The sequence below is a fragment of the Ranitomeya variabilis genome, chromosome 2, assembly GCF_051348905.1.
Source record: "Ranitomeya variabilis isolate aRanVar5 chromosome 2, aRanVar5.hap1, whole genome shotgun sequence".
Classification (NCBI taxonomy): Eukaryota; Metazoa; Chordata; class Amphibia; order Anura; family Dendrobatidae; genus Ranitomeya; species Ranitomeya variabilis.
This window is the reverse complement of record NC_135233.1, coordinates 907,095,521-907,111,234: the sequence shown is the minus strand read 5'-3', so window position 1 is coordinate 907,111,234 and position 15,714 is coordinate 907,095,521. Positions and strand designations below refer to the sequence as shown.

Here is a 15,714-nt window from a genome sequence, read left to right as displayed (position 1 = left end):
ACCAGTATTGATCCTGCCGGTCCTCATGAGGGGCCATGCTGGAGTCAGACACTTCTGATTCATGAACTAGCCACTCCAGCAATTTTTTTTGTTTCTCTCAGTGCTGTCTTGGTAGAACACATCCATGTTCCTGCACCTAGTAATATACTTAATCTTCTGCTCTATCTGGCACAGCTGCAGTCCTACTCCGCCATCCTGTGACTGCAATTTCTGACTGACTGGAAGTCAAAGATAATGGTCACAAGCTCCCAGTGTAAATCTATGAGGTCTTCGTTCTGTTTCTCATAGACGTGCATTGAGAAGTGACCTCTGGCTTTCCCAGCATACACTGTAGCAATGTGGCCGGTTACAAACTGCAAAAAAACAACCAAAGTGGTGCTGAGAGCTGAGAAAAAGACTGCTTCTTGCAAGTATATTTCTAAGACCATGTAACTTAGAATAGTGACACCACTCCAGTGGTAAAATAAGAAAACCGCTGGTGCATTAAAAGACATCTCTCAATAAATCGGTACATCTGTAACTGTAAAGTGGCTTGTGCCTTCATGCGTTTCACCACAAATCTTACTCCAGCTAGAGACTGCAGTAAGATTTCTGTTGTAAGGGACACCACAGCTAGTCATGAATTAGAGCAGTGGCATAATTCCTCCATTATATACCAGTTTAACACACTGTGACGTAGATGAGCAAAACTGTTGTGAAGACCTCAAAAGTCAAATTTTTGCATAGCTTCAGGATGCGCAACAATGTTCTCTTCAAAGCTGTTCACACCAGAATTCTAGTATGATCACTATGATGAACCAGGGCCAATATGTTGTTGGCCCACAGCTGTCGCCCTCAAGTTGCTGACCGAGATATTGAATGGACAAATTATTATTATAGACAAATGGAGATGGGGGGAAACAGTTGTCTTTCCCCATATATACAAGCTTGAGGCCTAGTATCTGCTTTAATTGTACCATCTGTGCAGTAATATGTTATATTGGAGGTGGGATGTGTTGGACTATTTACATTCTACTGACTGCTCCTGTTGATGAAACCTCTCCGCATGTATGACCAAATTTAACTAAATGTTTTGGCGGAGAACCTATACAATTTTATAAAAAAATAAATAAAAGTGATTTAAACAAAAACACATCAAAATTATTTTACACCTGTTTTAGTAGTGGTGATATTAAGTGTAACATTCATTCAAGGAGTCACTCTGAATTGAGCAGATTTGAGCCTTTAAAAATACATCCTAAAAACACCCTCATTAAGTTATATGGTGATGCCATTTTGTAACAAAACAGAATTATTGCCCTTTGTCATTAACTTTATTAATCAGTCTATTTGGCAACATAGAAAAATATCAACTGCCTTCTGTGTCGTGGAAAACATCTAGAGATGGCCCCATAGCCTCTCATCTGTTAAGCTCATTAGACAGAAACAGGATGTAAACACAGACAGCGCACGGCCAACCAGCGCAGAAAGCGAGCCTGAACGTAAACCCAGGTCAGAAGAGAGCAATCAATAAGATGGCTCTTTGTTTCCTTCCCTTTGCATGGTGGGCTTGTGTGCTCTCAGGAAGCATTGGTTCTCTAAGGAGTGTTGTAGCTTTTCACTCCTGGAGCACATGTCATTCATGGATGCATATTTTTCTGTTCAAAATAATTGATAGGAAAATATTTACTTCGCATAGGGAAAAATAATTTCCCATCAACTTTTCTGCCTCAATGAAAAACCCTCTATTTGATATTTAATGAACAAGCTTAATCCATACATTTTCCCCCCTTAAATTGTGTCATTTTCATAAATATGACTGTCCTACTAGACATTAATCCTACTAGACATTGATACGCTGTAGACGTTTATTAAAAGTTGGTTTGCATAATTTGTAGCAATGCTCAGACATGGATATGTGAAATCCAAATAAATTATTACAAAGAACTAAAATTAGGAAATGTTTTCCTTTCCCTAGGGAAAACGAAATAGTATGTTCAGAGAGTGTTACACGGGGAACCAAAGGCACTGCAAGCTGACAAAATTGTGTCCGGCAATGGGATATACATTTAGAGTAGCAGCACGCAATGATATTGGGAAAAGGTAAGTGTATCACTGTCTTTGCTTTATCCTACTACATATTTACACCTTTTCTCAATATTCTCCTACAATAATCTGTATTTATCATTGTATAGTATTTTAACACTAGACATTAGACTAGATGGGACATTATATAACGAAATTGGATCTACATGTACCGTAAATGCTCGATTTATATGCCAACCTGAGAATAAGCCGAGGCACCTAATATTACCACAAAAAACTGGGAAAACTTGTTGACTCGAGTATAAGCCTGGTATGCATTGTCACCTTATCCCCATCTTGGTCTGCATGGCCTCCTCATCCCCATCCTGGTCTGCACGGCCTCCTCCCTATCCTGGTATGGATGGCTCCTCATTCCTATCCTGGTAATCTTTGCACTAGATTGTGTAACTGAGCTGTTAGTCACTGCATCCTGGACACACTGAGAGATGGAATCATGACGTTATCAATATCAAAGGTGTATTAAGCCCACAAAACACCACCACTACAATCCATTGTTGCTCCACACTTTATGTAGAAATGTTTCTTACTAGTGATGAGCGAATATACTCGTTGCTCGGGTGACCTCCGAGTATTTGTTAGTGATTAAGTTTTCATTGCCGCAGCTGAATGATTTACAGCTATTAGCCAGGTTGAGTACATGTGGGGGTTGCCTAGTTGCTAGGGAATTCCCACATGTAGCTAAGCTGGCTAATAGGTGTAAATCCTTCAGCTGCCACGATGAAAACGTAATCTCCGAACACAAATACTCGGAGCTCACCCGAGCAACGAGTACGCTCGCTCATCACTATTTCTTACTCCAGCAATGGCCAAATTTTATGTCTGTAGTAAAGGTGGTGGAGGTGCTGTGCTCAGAGTCAAATACTGGAGTAGCAATAAATGATACTAGTATTGGTTTAATGGGAAAATATCGCCTGCTAGATTACCTTTAGCCCTGAAAAACCGCTTTACTCTTTAGCGGAAAATGACTTACATGTACATTTTTACTGAGATCATGTGTGGAGAGGCTCAGAAGTTAATCTGATTCCACATACTATAGATATGGGCTATGTTATATAGTTGTCATCAATGGCGTAATTTCAAACCCACGGGCCCCGATGCGAAAGCTCCAACGGGGCCCCCAAATATTTTCAAACTTTAATAGCAATAGTCTTTTTCTATAGGCCAAAGGGACTTTTAGGGCCCTCTAGGCTCCAAGGCCCGGGTGCGATTTCAACCACTCCACCTGTTGTAGTTACACCCCTTGTTGTCCTCTGTCTCTAAGGGTATCTGCACACGATCAGAAAATGCTGCGGGTTGGTTGTTGCATACTTGTGCAGCGTTCAGATATTACAGCATATGTGGTATCCCGGTACCGTGAGAGTTTTTGTGTGGCAGTAGATTTGTTTCAGTGTGTCAGAATTCATTTGGGCACTGTGAGTTAGGAGAAGGAAGCGGACACTACTACTCCCAGCATAGTTAACATGCCAGTCTCCTCATAATCTCCCCCACAAAGGAGTGAAGCCTCCTCCAGTCAGGAGAGAGAACGCTGCACATGTGCTCTCCTGCATGCTGGTTACCCTGTTTGCTTCTAGCCAGGACCAGATCCACGTGGCTGCCATGTCACCGACTTTGTTTAACTTAACCCCTGTGAAAGGGAATGGTAGGCTCTAAACTGTGAGTACTTCCACTCTTTTGCTCTCCGTAGAAACACACTTATCTGTGAAGGGCCCTCCATCAGTGTAATATTTCTTGGACTGTGCATAGCACTTCCTCTAATAGCAAGTGAAGAGAACTCTGCTCCAGCCGCCCTGAGAGGCCATAACCTTGCTTGTCTCATGAGGAGAGAACTATTACCTTCATATGCACAATATACTGTGAACTTTGACTTTAAGAGAGAGACTGTTTTTCAGTAAAACTGTTATGTTTACAAGTTAACCTGCATGTCTGGCTGCTGGAGATTGCACTAACACCACGGGCGCTCCAAAACCTGCACCACCACCGCTACAGGAGGGGCCCCTGGGGGTCCTATACCATCCACAAGTGCCACCTCCCGCTATTGACAATTGTTGTGGACACGAGGGAAGTGTTGTGGGGCCCAGCGACCCACTTCAGCTGTCGTGAATTCATTGTCTTCTGCCAGTGGGACTACGTGCCCCAGCTGGCCCTTCTGCAACATCTGGCTCCTCCCCAGTGGCCTATCACAAATAGTGGATGGGATTTCAAGAAATCCCATGTCCACTATGCGTCCACAGACGCCCGCTTATCACCCGCGGAGATGGACATGCGGCACGTCTTTTAAGATCCTCTAGCACGTCACTTTCTCTTGGGGAGACGCTAGTCTCCGCAAGAAAACTTTCACCCAGAGAATGTATTGGATGCAGTAAATCTGCACGGTGCAGTGATCACATGCAGATTTACCTGCGTTCAATAGACTGCAGAGCTTTGTTTGCTGCTTCCAAAGCGCTGCCACTTCCCGATGTACACATACTCTGACAGTAGTAAGCAGAGCTGAGCTCTGATCCCTGTCGTTAGTCATGTAGACATAGCTGTCTATGTCTGATAGCAGTACTTAAATGGAGTGGTTGCCATTGAAGGATCCAGTTGTTGTCATTTAAGTATTTCTGTGAATCTCCCCACATGGACCCCATGAGTAAAAGCTGGCAAATTCTGGGAAGAATTAAGCGGCTGTGCATCATTATAATGCTATTTATGCAGATTAACACTTTAAAGAGGACATATTTTTAGCAACAAATATGTACCGTATTTTTCGGACTATAAGACGCACCGGACCATAAGGCGCACCCCAAATTTGGGGTGAAAATTGCAAAAAAAAAGATTTTTTATAAGATGGGGGTCCGTCTTATTGTCCGAATTTACAGTATCTTACCTGAGGGCTGGCGGTGGCAGAGCAGGGTCACAGGAGGCATGGTGTCGGCAGAGGTGGGGTGATGCGGTACGGCGTGCACCTGAGCAGGGTCCCTTCCTGCTTAGGTGGGCGACGCCACGGCCTGGTGTCCATGGGAGGGTTGCAGCAGTGGTTACCGGCAGAGGTGCTGGGATGAGGAGGTGCTGGGATGAGGAGGGTGCTGGGATGAGGAGGTGCTGGGATGAGGAGGTGCTGGGATGAGGAGGTGCTGGGATGAGGAGGTCCTGGGATGAGGTCCTGGGATGAGGAGGTCCTGGGATGAGGAGGCGCAGTGAGAGGTATGGCATCAGAGGGGTCCCTTTCCCCAGTGAGGTGATGCAGCAGCCCGGTAAGCAACAGAGCCGGGTGAATACTGTTGTTAGCGGTGGTGGTGGCCATCTTCCCGAGGCCGCGGGTGCGCAGATGAAGCGCTCTGCTTCCCGGGGCTTCAGGAAAATGGCCGCGGGATGCCGCACGTGCGCAGATGGAGATCGCGGCGGCCATTTTCCTGAAGCCACGAATTTCAGGAAAATGGCCGCCGCGATCCCCATCTGCGCACGCGCGGCATCGCGCGGCCATTTTCCTGAAGCCCCGGGAAGCACAGCGCTCCATCTGCGCATGCGCGGCCTCCGGAAGATGGCCGCCACCACCGCTAACAACAGGATTCACCCGGCTCTGCTGATTACCGGGCTGCTGCATCACCTCACCGGGGAAAGGGACCCCGCTCACTGCGCCTCCTCATCCCCGCACGTCTGCCACCGCACCTCTGCCACCACACCTCTGCCACCGTACCTCTGCCGCCACGGTAAGCCTGCATTGCGACTATTAGACGCACCTCCCATTTTCCCCCCTTTTTTTGGGGGGAAAAAGTGCGTCTTGTAGTCCAAAAAATACGGTATTTCTTTTACCTGGTATGAATGCTGCTGTTTGAATACAACTGGTGTTATTTTTTGTTCCTGTATTTCTCCATTCATGAGATATCGTACCCTGTGCATTGAATATAAATATATCATTTTTAGCTAACTGGGTGTATGCCTCATGAAGATGCCCGCAGATAACATGATGATTATTCCTAGTTGGCTAGAAAAATATTTAGAATTGAGAGTCCTCAGTGGTTGATAATTTTTTAATTGCTAACTGAAAAGATGGTAACAAATTGCAAGCTTTCGAGACTACTCAGGTCTCTTCATCAGGGAAAGACTAATACAACACACAGGAACCTTTCCTTGCAACCAGAAAAAAATGTAAAACCTGTCCATTTGTAATGACCACGGACAAGATCCCCAATTCACATCAGGACTATAAGATACCAGGTACTTTCAGCTGCATCACTTCTAATGTGTTGTACTTAATTATTTGTACTAAATGTCTGGGGGTCTGTATGTAGGGGAGACAGGGCACAAACTGAGAACAAGGATACCGTATATACGCGAGTATAAGCCGAGATTTTCAGCCCCAAAAAATGGGCTGAAAGTGCCCCCCCTCGGCTTATACTTGAGTCATGGTTGGCGGGTGAGGGGGAGCGACGACTGTCAAATACTCACCTGCTCCTGGCGCTCCTGACGCGGTCCCTGCATGTCTTACGGTCTTCAGACGCGGCAGCTTCTTTCCCTGTTCAGCGGTCACTGGTACCGCTCATTAAAGTAATGAATATGGACTCCACTCCATAGGGGTGGAGCCGTATATTCATTACTGTAATGAGCGGTACCATGTGTCCGCTCACTACACGAAGAAGCTGCAGCACCCGGAGACCGTGGGACATGCAGGGACCGTGTCAGGAGCGCCGGGAGCAGGTGAGTATTTAATATTCACCTTTCCGCGTTCCACCGATGCTCCGTCTTCCGCGTCTTCTGCACTGACTGTTCAGGGCAGAGGCCGTGATGACTTATTAGTGTGCGCGCCGCCCTCTGCCTGAACAGTTACTGCGGAGTGACAGGACGCTGAGGAGCAGCGGGCAGCGACGAGAGGTGAGTATGTAAATTTTTTTTTTAGTGCAGCAGCAGCATTACATGTGGCACAATGTTATATGGAGCATCTATGGGGCCATAAAGAACTGCATGGAGCTTTATATGGGGCATCCATGGGGCCATAAAGAACTGCATGGAGCATTATATGAGGCATCTATGGGGCCATAAAGAACGGCATGGAGCATTATATGGGGCATATTTGTACATGGAGCATCTTATGGGGCCATAAAGAACTGTATGGAGCATTATATTGGGCATATTTTAGTATGGAGCATCTTATGGGGACATAATGAACTGCATGGAGCATTATATGGGGCTCCTGATTCAATATGGATATTCAAAAACACTTATCCTACTGATGTCTCAATTAATTTTATTTTTATTTTTGACATTTACCAGTAGCTGCTGCATTTTCCACCCTAGGCTTATACTCGAGTCAATAAGTTTTCCCAGTTTTTTTGTTGCAAAATTAGGGGGGTCGGCTTATACTCGAGTATATACTGTAAATTCTCACCGCCACACAATAAGAAAAAAAGAATGGATCTACCTGTGGTCAAACATTTTTGTATGCCTGATCATAGCACTATGGACCTGAAATTACTTGTATTGAAAGGTAACTTCAAATCTCAGAGAGACAGGAGAATTTGGGAGTATAATTTTATGACGACCTTTCACACACTTAGTGCAGGAATGTATGTGTCCCATGGATTTATGTCTTTTTACATCAATTAAAGAATTTGCACTTCAGACCATGTGAGGTCATCATCACAGATCCAGGCCCCAATCAGAGGACAGCAAAACATTCACTCCTAATCTAGGAACTGTTGCAGTATTTATGGACACAACTGTTTATCACTTATCACTCTCCCATAATGACAGTTCTGTGCGGTGTTGTGTATAAATATGCGATTCTTCAGAATTTGTATTAGTCTTTCCCTGATGAAGAGGCCTGAGTAGTCTCCAACGCTTGCAATTTGTTACCATCTTTTCAGTTAGCCATTAAACGTTATCAACCACTGAGGACTCTCAATTCTAAATATTTTTCTATCTACTGGCTAACACGGTACAAAGATATATATCTTTCCTGTATCCTAGTTAGCTAACAAGTCTAGATTTAGTTACAGAGAAGAGAGGGAATGGAGTGATGCAAGAACAAAAGAAAAACCGGATAATTGCAGCATTTATACCAGGAAAAAATTACGCATTCATGACTATTAACCGGTCCTGATTAAATATTCAGGAGGATTCAATAGCCACACATTTTGCTAGATCATAATGCATGCAACACTAATGAAGAGCTTTTTTGCCATTCAAAATTGACAATTGCAATAAAAAGAGAAATTCAATTTTTTTTTTCTTTTTTGATCTGGAGTCCATCTGTTAAATAGCTTAAAATAGTTGAACCAATTAAAGTTGTGGTAAATAGGATTTAAATAGACCAAGTAATTGACCAAGTTTCAAGAGTTATGTAAAGTCTACCTCCTTGCATGACTGGCTGAAGGATTATAAATAATTGGCAAGGAAAAGGTTTTCTTTCCCGACACTGTTTTGGTGTTAGAAATAATAAAAAACTTAGATCAGAGGAGTTGTTAAATTGAGGGGCAGTTGAGAAGTAACTATTTCACATGATCATATTTAGATACATTGCCTACTAAGCAAGTTTAGGTAGTTGCAGGGGCGTTGCTAGATTCCTATAAGATCAGTGGCCTAAGCCCTAAAGTTCATGTCTCCACATACGACCCCCCTACAGCCATTTAAAAGAGGATATATATATATATATATACACGTAATTACAGTATACCACTGATACTAAAGAAAAAAACACTATACAAAGACCAGTATTGTCAAAATACTACTATAACAGACAAAAACAATGCGGCTACACAATGCCCACTACCATTAACACTAAACAGCGAATACTTGATATTATAGTATCACCATTACCTCTACATAAGAAAACTCTCAATGGTACCACCATGCACCTTCTACTACATAATGACTAAAATACTTTAAGCTGTTACTAAATAAGAAAAGAAAAATATGCTACTAAAGAGAGCAATATTAGAACCATACAATGATAAATAGTGGTAGATACAGTGGGGAAAAAAGTATTTAGTCAGCCACCAATTGTGCAAGTTCTCCCACTTAAAAAGATTAGAGGCCTGTAATTGGCATCATAGGTAGACCACAACTATGATAGTCAAAATGTGAAAACAAATCCAGAAAATCACCTTGTCTGATTTGGCAAGATTTATTTTGCAAATAACGGTAGAAAATAAGTATTTGGTCATTAACAAAAGTTAATTTCAATATTTTGTTATATATAGTTTGTTGGCATTGACAGGTCAAACTTTTTCTGTAAGTCTTCACAAGGTTGGCACACACTGTTGGTCGTATGTCGGCCCATTCCTCCATGCAGATCTCCTCTAGACCAGTGATTTTTTTGGGCCTGTCGCTGGGCAACATGGACTTTCAACTCCCTCCAAAGGTTTTCTATGGGGTTGAGATCTGGAGACTGGCTAGGTCAGTCCAGGACCTTCATATGCTTCTTACAAAGCCACTCTTTTGTTGCCTTGGCGGTGTGCTTGGGATCATTATCATGATGAAAGGCCCATCCACGTTTCATCTTCAATACCCTTGCTGATGGAAGGAGGTTTGCACTCAAAATCTCACGATACATGGCCCCATTTATTCTCTCATGTACATGTACCAGCCGTCCTGATCCCTTTGCAGAGAAACAGCCTCAAAGCATGATGTTGCCACCCCCATGCTTCACAGTAGGTATGGTGTTCTTTGGATGCAACTCAGCATTCTGTCTCCTCTAAACACAACGTGTTTTGTTTCTACCAAACCGTTCCACTTTGCTTTCATCACACCATATGACATTCTCCCAATACTCTTCTAGATAATCCAAATACTCTCTAGCAGACTTCAGACGGGCTTAAGCAGGGGGACACATCTGGCACTGCAGGATCTGAGTCCCTGGCGGCGTAGTGTGTTACTGATGGTAGCCTTTGTTACAGTGGTCCCAGCTCTATGCAGGTCATTCAGTAGGTCACCCTCTTTGGTTCTGGGATTTTTGCTCACTGTTCTTGTGATCATTTTGACCCCGTGGGGTGAGATCTTGTGTGGAGCCCCAGATCGAGGGAGATTATCAGTGGTCTTGTATGTCTTCCATTTTATTATTATTGCTCCCACAGTTGATTTCATCATGCTAAGCTGCTTGCCTACTGCAGATTCAGTCTTCCCAGCCTGGTGCAGGTCCACAATTTTTTTTCTGATGTCCGACAGCTCTTTGGTCTTCAACATAGTGGGGTTTGTAGTGTGACTGTTTGAGGTTGTGGACAGGAGTCTTTTATACTGATAACAAGTTCAAACAGGTGCCATTACTACAGGTAATGAGTTAAGGACTGAGGAGTCTCTTAAAGAAGAAAGGTCTGTGAAAGCCAGAAATCTTGCATGTTTTTAGGTGACCAAATACTTACTTTCCACCATAATTTGCAAAATAAATTTTGCCAAATCAGACAAGGTGATTTTCTGGATTTGTTTTCTTACTTTGACTCTCATGGTTGTGGTCTACCTATGATGTCAATTACAGACCTCTCTCATCTTTTTAAGTGGGAGAACTTGCACAATTGGTGGCTGACTAAATACTTCTTTTTCCCCACTGTACCAGTCCCACAGAACATACATGTGATTATAATACAGTTATAGATGGTAACTTACAGCTGACGTTCTATCTGATTGGGATTGTTAACTATTCCGTGTTTCTCGGTCTCCCATGACAGCACTACGGAGAGAGGGGATCCGCCCTTCGGGGACAGGAAACCTACAGATACATAAGGGCGGTACCTCTCCCTCGCATCAGTTGGTTTCCTGTCCCTGACGGGGAACCTCTTTTCGGCAGTACCTGCAGGAAGACGTCGTATCCAGAGGACCGGGACCGGACAGTCGAGTTCTGGCAGCGAGGAGGCTCCTGCCGCGGCTGGTCCGGCACCCGAAGCCGCCACCGCTGAGACCGATGGGGTTTTCAGGGTGAGCGGGGGAGAGGCCGCCGCCAGACTCCGACGGACGAAGGGGCGCTGGTCACCCGGAGCTCCTGTGCCGGCTGCTGCACGGGCCGGGTGAAGAAAGATGGCCGCCGCTCCGGAAATGCGGCATCAACTTCCGGGTCATCTCCGCGCGCATGCGCGGCAATTTCTCCTCTCCCAGGGATGTGTGCAGGACCGGAAGTGACGGTAAACGCCGGAGCTGGCGCCGGATTTAAAAAGAGAGATGGTGCACACATGGTTGTCGCACTATCTCCCTTTAACTATGGAGGACAGCGATTCACAGCAGCTGCAGCCAAGGCAGCAGCATCATAAGAAAAATGACCCAAAGAGCTCCAGAAGTGGATCAAGCAGTCGATCCACACAGCGCAGCAGATCTGCTGCAAGGACTAACTCTCCTCCTCAAGAGGCTCCACTGCCAGATCCCGGCCCTCCTCCAGAACAGGTACCTGCCTCCACATCTGAATGGTGAGTGATCTCCGTGAAAGTACACATTTCCTATAATAGTGCTCCCTCTTCTCCCTTACTAGGGTAAGAAGAGCCTGGAGAAAAAGAAAAATAGAGTTTGCCCCACATGTAACAAAGCTTTGCCGACAACCTGGGGAAAAAAGCTTTGTAAATCTTGTATCCAGCGTTTGTTATGTGAAGAAACCCCTGACTTCGCTTCTGAACTTAAAACCATAATTAGATCGGAAGTTCAGAATGCCCTATTATCCTCCAAAAAAGGAAAGGAAAAGGTGAAGGAGACGGTATATGCTCACTCTGTCCGATCCTCATCTGAGGATGCGGACTCTGATGATTCCAAATCCTCCCTATCTTCCTCTGACGAAGTTTTGGGCCGTCACTGCTTCCCATTACAGGAAGTGGACGCTTTGGTTAAAGCCGTCAGGGCCACCATGGGGGTTGAGGATCCCAGACCCGATAAAACGGCTCAAGACATTATGTTCGGAGGTCTGACACAAAAAAAGCGGAGAGCTTTTCCATTAAACTCCAATGTCCAGACACTAATCAAAAAAGAATGGGAGAAACCGGACAGGAGAAATTCTTCAGTACCCTCGCTGAAAAGAAAGTATCCCTTCGATGATGAGGCGTCCACTTCTTGGGACAAGGCACCCAAATTGGACGTAGCAGTAGCCAAAGTTTCAAAAAAATTTGCGCTCCCGTTTGAGGATATGGGTACCCTCAAAGACCCCTTAGACAAAAAAGCAGATACCTTTCTCAAAGGGGCTTGGGAATCGGCTGGAGGTAGCCTGAGGCCTGCAGTCGCAGCGACCTGCACCTCCAGGTCTTTGATGGTGTGGGTTGACCAGCTGGAAAGCCAGATCAAGGACGGATCACCCAGAAGTAAATTGTTAGACTCAATCCCTGCAATTAGAGCAGCAGCAGCTTTTCTAGCAGACTCCTCAGCGGACTCAGTACGTCTAACATCCAAGGCCGCTGCCCTCTCCAACGCGGCCAGAAGGACCCTATGGCTTAAAAGCTGGCCAGGGGATCTCCAAACCAAATTAAAGCTGTGTTCTATTCCATGCGAGGGAAACTTCTTATTCGGGGAAACCTTGGATGACATCCTCCAGAAAGCGGGAGACAAAAAGAAGGGGTTTCCAAATCTGGGAAAAGCCCCATTTAAACAGTCCTTTTGGAATAGAAAATTTTTTCGTCGAAGACCTCCTAGAGACCAAAATAAATGGGAAGAAGGTAGAAGGCGAGATAGAGGCTACCTCTTTGGCAACACCTCCCGTGATAAAAAACCCACCAAATGACATTGTCCCTGCGGTGGGGGGAAGGCTCAACGCATTTCTTCCTGCTTGGAAGAAAATATCCAACAACACCTGGATTCTAAGACTCATACAATCTGGCCTAAAAATAGATTTCCATTCCCTCCCCCCTCGAAATTATGTAGTAACAAAAATGAGGTCTTCGTCGGTAGAGCAAGCGGCACTAGAAAAAGAGATTATCTCCCTACTGCAGAAAGCTGTAATTCAGGAGATTCCTCCTCAAGAAATGGGGGAGGGGTTTTTCTCCCCTCTGTTTCTAGTACCAAAACCCGACGGGTCCTTTCGGACCATTATAAACTTAAGAAACCTAAACAATTATGTAAGAAATCACAAATTCAAAATGGAGACAATAAAATCTACAATAAAAATTATCTTTCCAAATTGCTACATGGTTGTGATAGATCTAACCGACGCATATTACCATGTGCCCATCCACGAGAATTCTCAAAAGTTTCTCAGGATGGCGGTATCCATAAAAGGGAAAATAAGAAACTTCCAGTACAGGGCCCTCCCGTTCGGGATTTCTATAGCTCCGCGGATATTCACAAAAATAGTAGCAGAGATGATGGCCCACATAAGGGAGCAGAACATTATCATAGTCCCTTACTTGGACGACTTTCTTATTGCCAGCGACTCGGCTCAAAATTGCAGAGATCAGAGAGACCGAGTAATGACTACTCTGACGGAATTGTGTTGGCTCATAAATATAAAAAAATCAAAGTTGGAACCCTCTCAGGTACAGGAGTTCCTAGGGTTGACGTTAGACTCCCGGGTTCAAGAATGCCGGCTCCCGGGCCCCAAAAAAGACAAAATTTTGGCCATGATAGCACAAACACTGCAAAACCCCTCCATGACTCTAAGGAGGGCAATGTCTCTACTGGGGTCTCTATCCTCATGCCTGCCGGCGATACCCTTTGCACAATTCCACACAAGGGAGCTTCAGTGGCACATACTAGAATGGCAGGTAATTTTAAAAAACAATTTGGAAAGCAGGGTCACTCTAAATTCCTCCGTTATTCATTCCCTCCTCTGGTGGGGAAAGAGCCAGAATATTTCAAAAGGGATTCCTTGGGTACCCAAAATATCTCGGGTAATAACAACCGATGCGAGTCCCATGGGGTGGGGGGCCCACATGGGAAACAGAGTGACTCAGGGCAACTGGTCAATTCAGGAACTTTCAGCATCCTCAAATCAAAAAGAACTCTGGGCGGTGTATCAGGCTCTCCTGTCATTTCTTCCCTACATTCGAGGACATCATGTCCAAATTTTCTCGGACAATATAGTGACAGTAGCCTACATAAATCACCAGGGGGGAACAAGGTCTCGGTCACTGATGAATTCCTCCGCCAAAATTCTCCACCTTGCAGAAACGAATCTACTTTCCCTTTCCGCACTACATATTCTAGGTTCAAAAAACGAGAAAGCAGATTACCTGAGTCGAACTCAGTTGAGACAAGGCGAATGGTCCCTGAATCAGTCTGTCTACAACCAGATCATGAAAATGTGGGGAACCCCAACAATAGACCTGTTCGCCAATCACAAAAACAAAAAAGTAAACACATTTTGTTCTCTAAGCCCAGAAGGGAATCCCCAGGCTCTGGATGCTTTTCTCATTCCATGGACACACAAACTAACTTACGCTTTTCCACCAACCATTCTAATTCCGGCGGTCATCCGCAAGGTCAGAGAGGACAAAACAAAGATGATTCTTATTGCCCCATTCTGGCCAAAAAGGACATGGTTTTCCTGGCTAAGGATGCTATCGGTCTCAGACCCATGGGTTCTACCGAATCTGCCAGACCTATTACAGCAAGGACCGATCCTCCACCCACAGGAGACGAACTTGCATTTGACAGCCTGGCTTTTGAACGGGAACTGTTAATAAAAAGAGGCTTTTCAGACAACTTGGTTGCAACATTATTAAAATGTAGAAAACCTATTACTACTAAAATATATGGCAAAACATGGAAAAAATTCTTGTCTGTATCCAAAGTCAAAATCCAGGACGGACCTTCAATTAATAAGATACTTGAGTTCCTACAAAAAGGGCTGGAACAAGGATTAGCGGTTAGTACTCTTAAGGTGCAGATAGCAGCCCTGGGTGCTCTCTATAACCAGAATATAGCAGCCAACCCATGGATAATAAGATTCGTTAAAGCGGTAACAAGATCAAAACCTGTAGTTACCCAAAAGATGCCCTCATGGGACCTAAATTTAGTCCTTTCAGCATTATCTGGTCCACCATTCGAACCTATAGACACGATTTCCATAAAAACACTGTCACTTAAAACCATTCTTCTAGTAGCCTTAACATCGGCGCGCAGAATAAGCGATATTCAAGCCCTATCCTCTAACCCTCCTTTTACAAAAATATTGGATGATAGAGTTACTCTTAGACCTGACCCGGCCTATCTGCCAAAAGTGGCGTCTAAATTCCATAGGTCACAGGAGATATCCCTTCCGTCCTTCTGCCCGAACCCTAGAAATAGGAAAGAACAGAACTTCCATAATTTAGATGTCAGAAGATGCCTAGTCCAATACCTAGATTCCACCAGGGAGTATAGGAAGGAAGGCTCTCTGTTTGTTTGTTTCCAGGGTCCCAGAAAAGGATTCCGGGCATCTAAAGGCACTTTGGCAAGGTGGATAAAAGAGGCAATAGCGTTGGCATATTCATCTACGGGAAATGCGATCCCGGACGGTATAAGAGCGCACTCCACAAGAGCAGTTGCTACCTCATGGGCTGAGAGGTCAGAGGTATCAATAGAACAGATCTGTAAGGCGGCCACCTGGTCATCACCGTCAACCTTTTTTAGACACTATAGACTAAATCTAGCCTCTATGTCTGACCTAACCTTCGGTCGAAGGGTTCTTGAGGCGGTGGTCCCTCTTTAAGCTTAGTCTCTGCAATTCTCTCCGTAGTGCTGTCATGGGTGACCGAGAAAGTCATAGTTACT

The 15,714-nt window shown here is 44.7% G+C and overlaps 1 protein-coding gene across 1 annotated transcript in view; it reads left to right on the top strand.

Moving 5' to 3' along the window:
• The window catches only part of FNDC3B (fibronectin type III domain containing 3B), a 489,123-nt gene that overhangs the window by 313,021 nt on the left and 160,388 nt on the right, over positions 1-15,714 (top strand). The window contains exon 12 of the mRNA XM_077290528.1: positions 1,958-2,082. Coding sequence (XP_077146643.1) covers positions 1,958-2,082 — 125 coding nt within the window. The remainder of the gene's footprint in view (positions 1-1,957; positions 2,083-15,714) is intronic.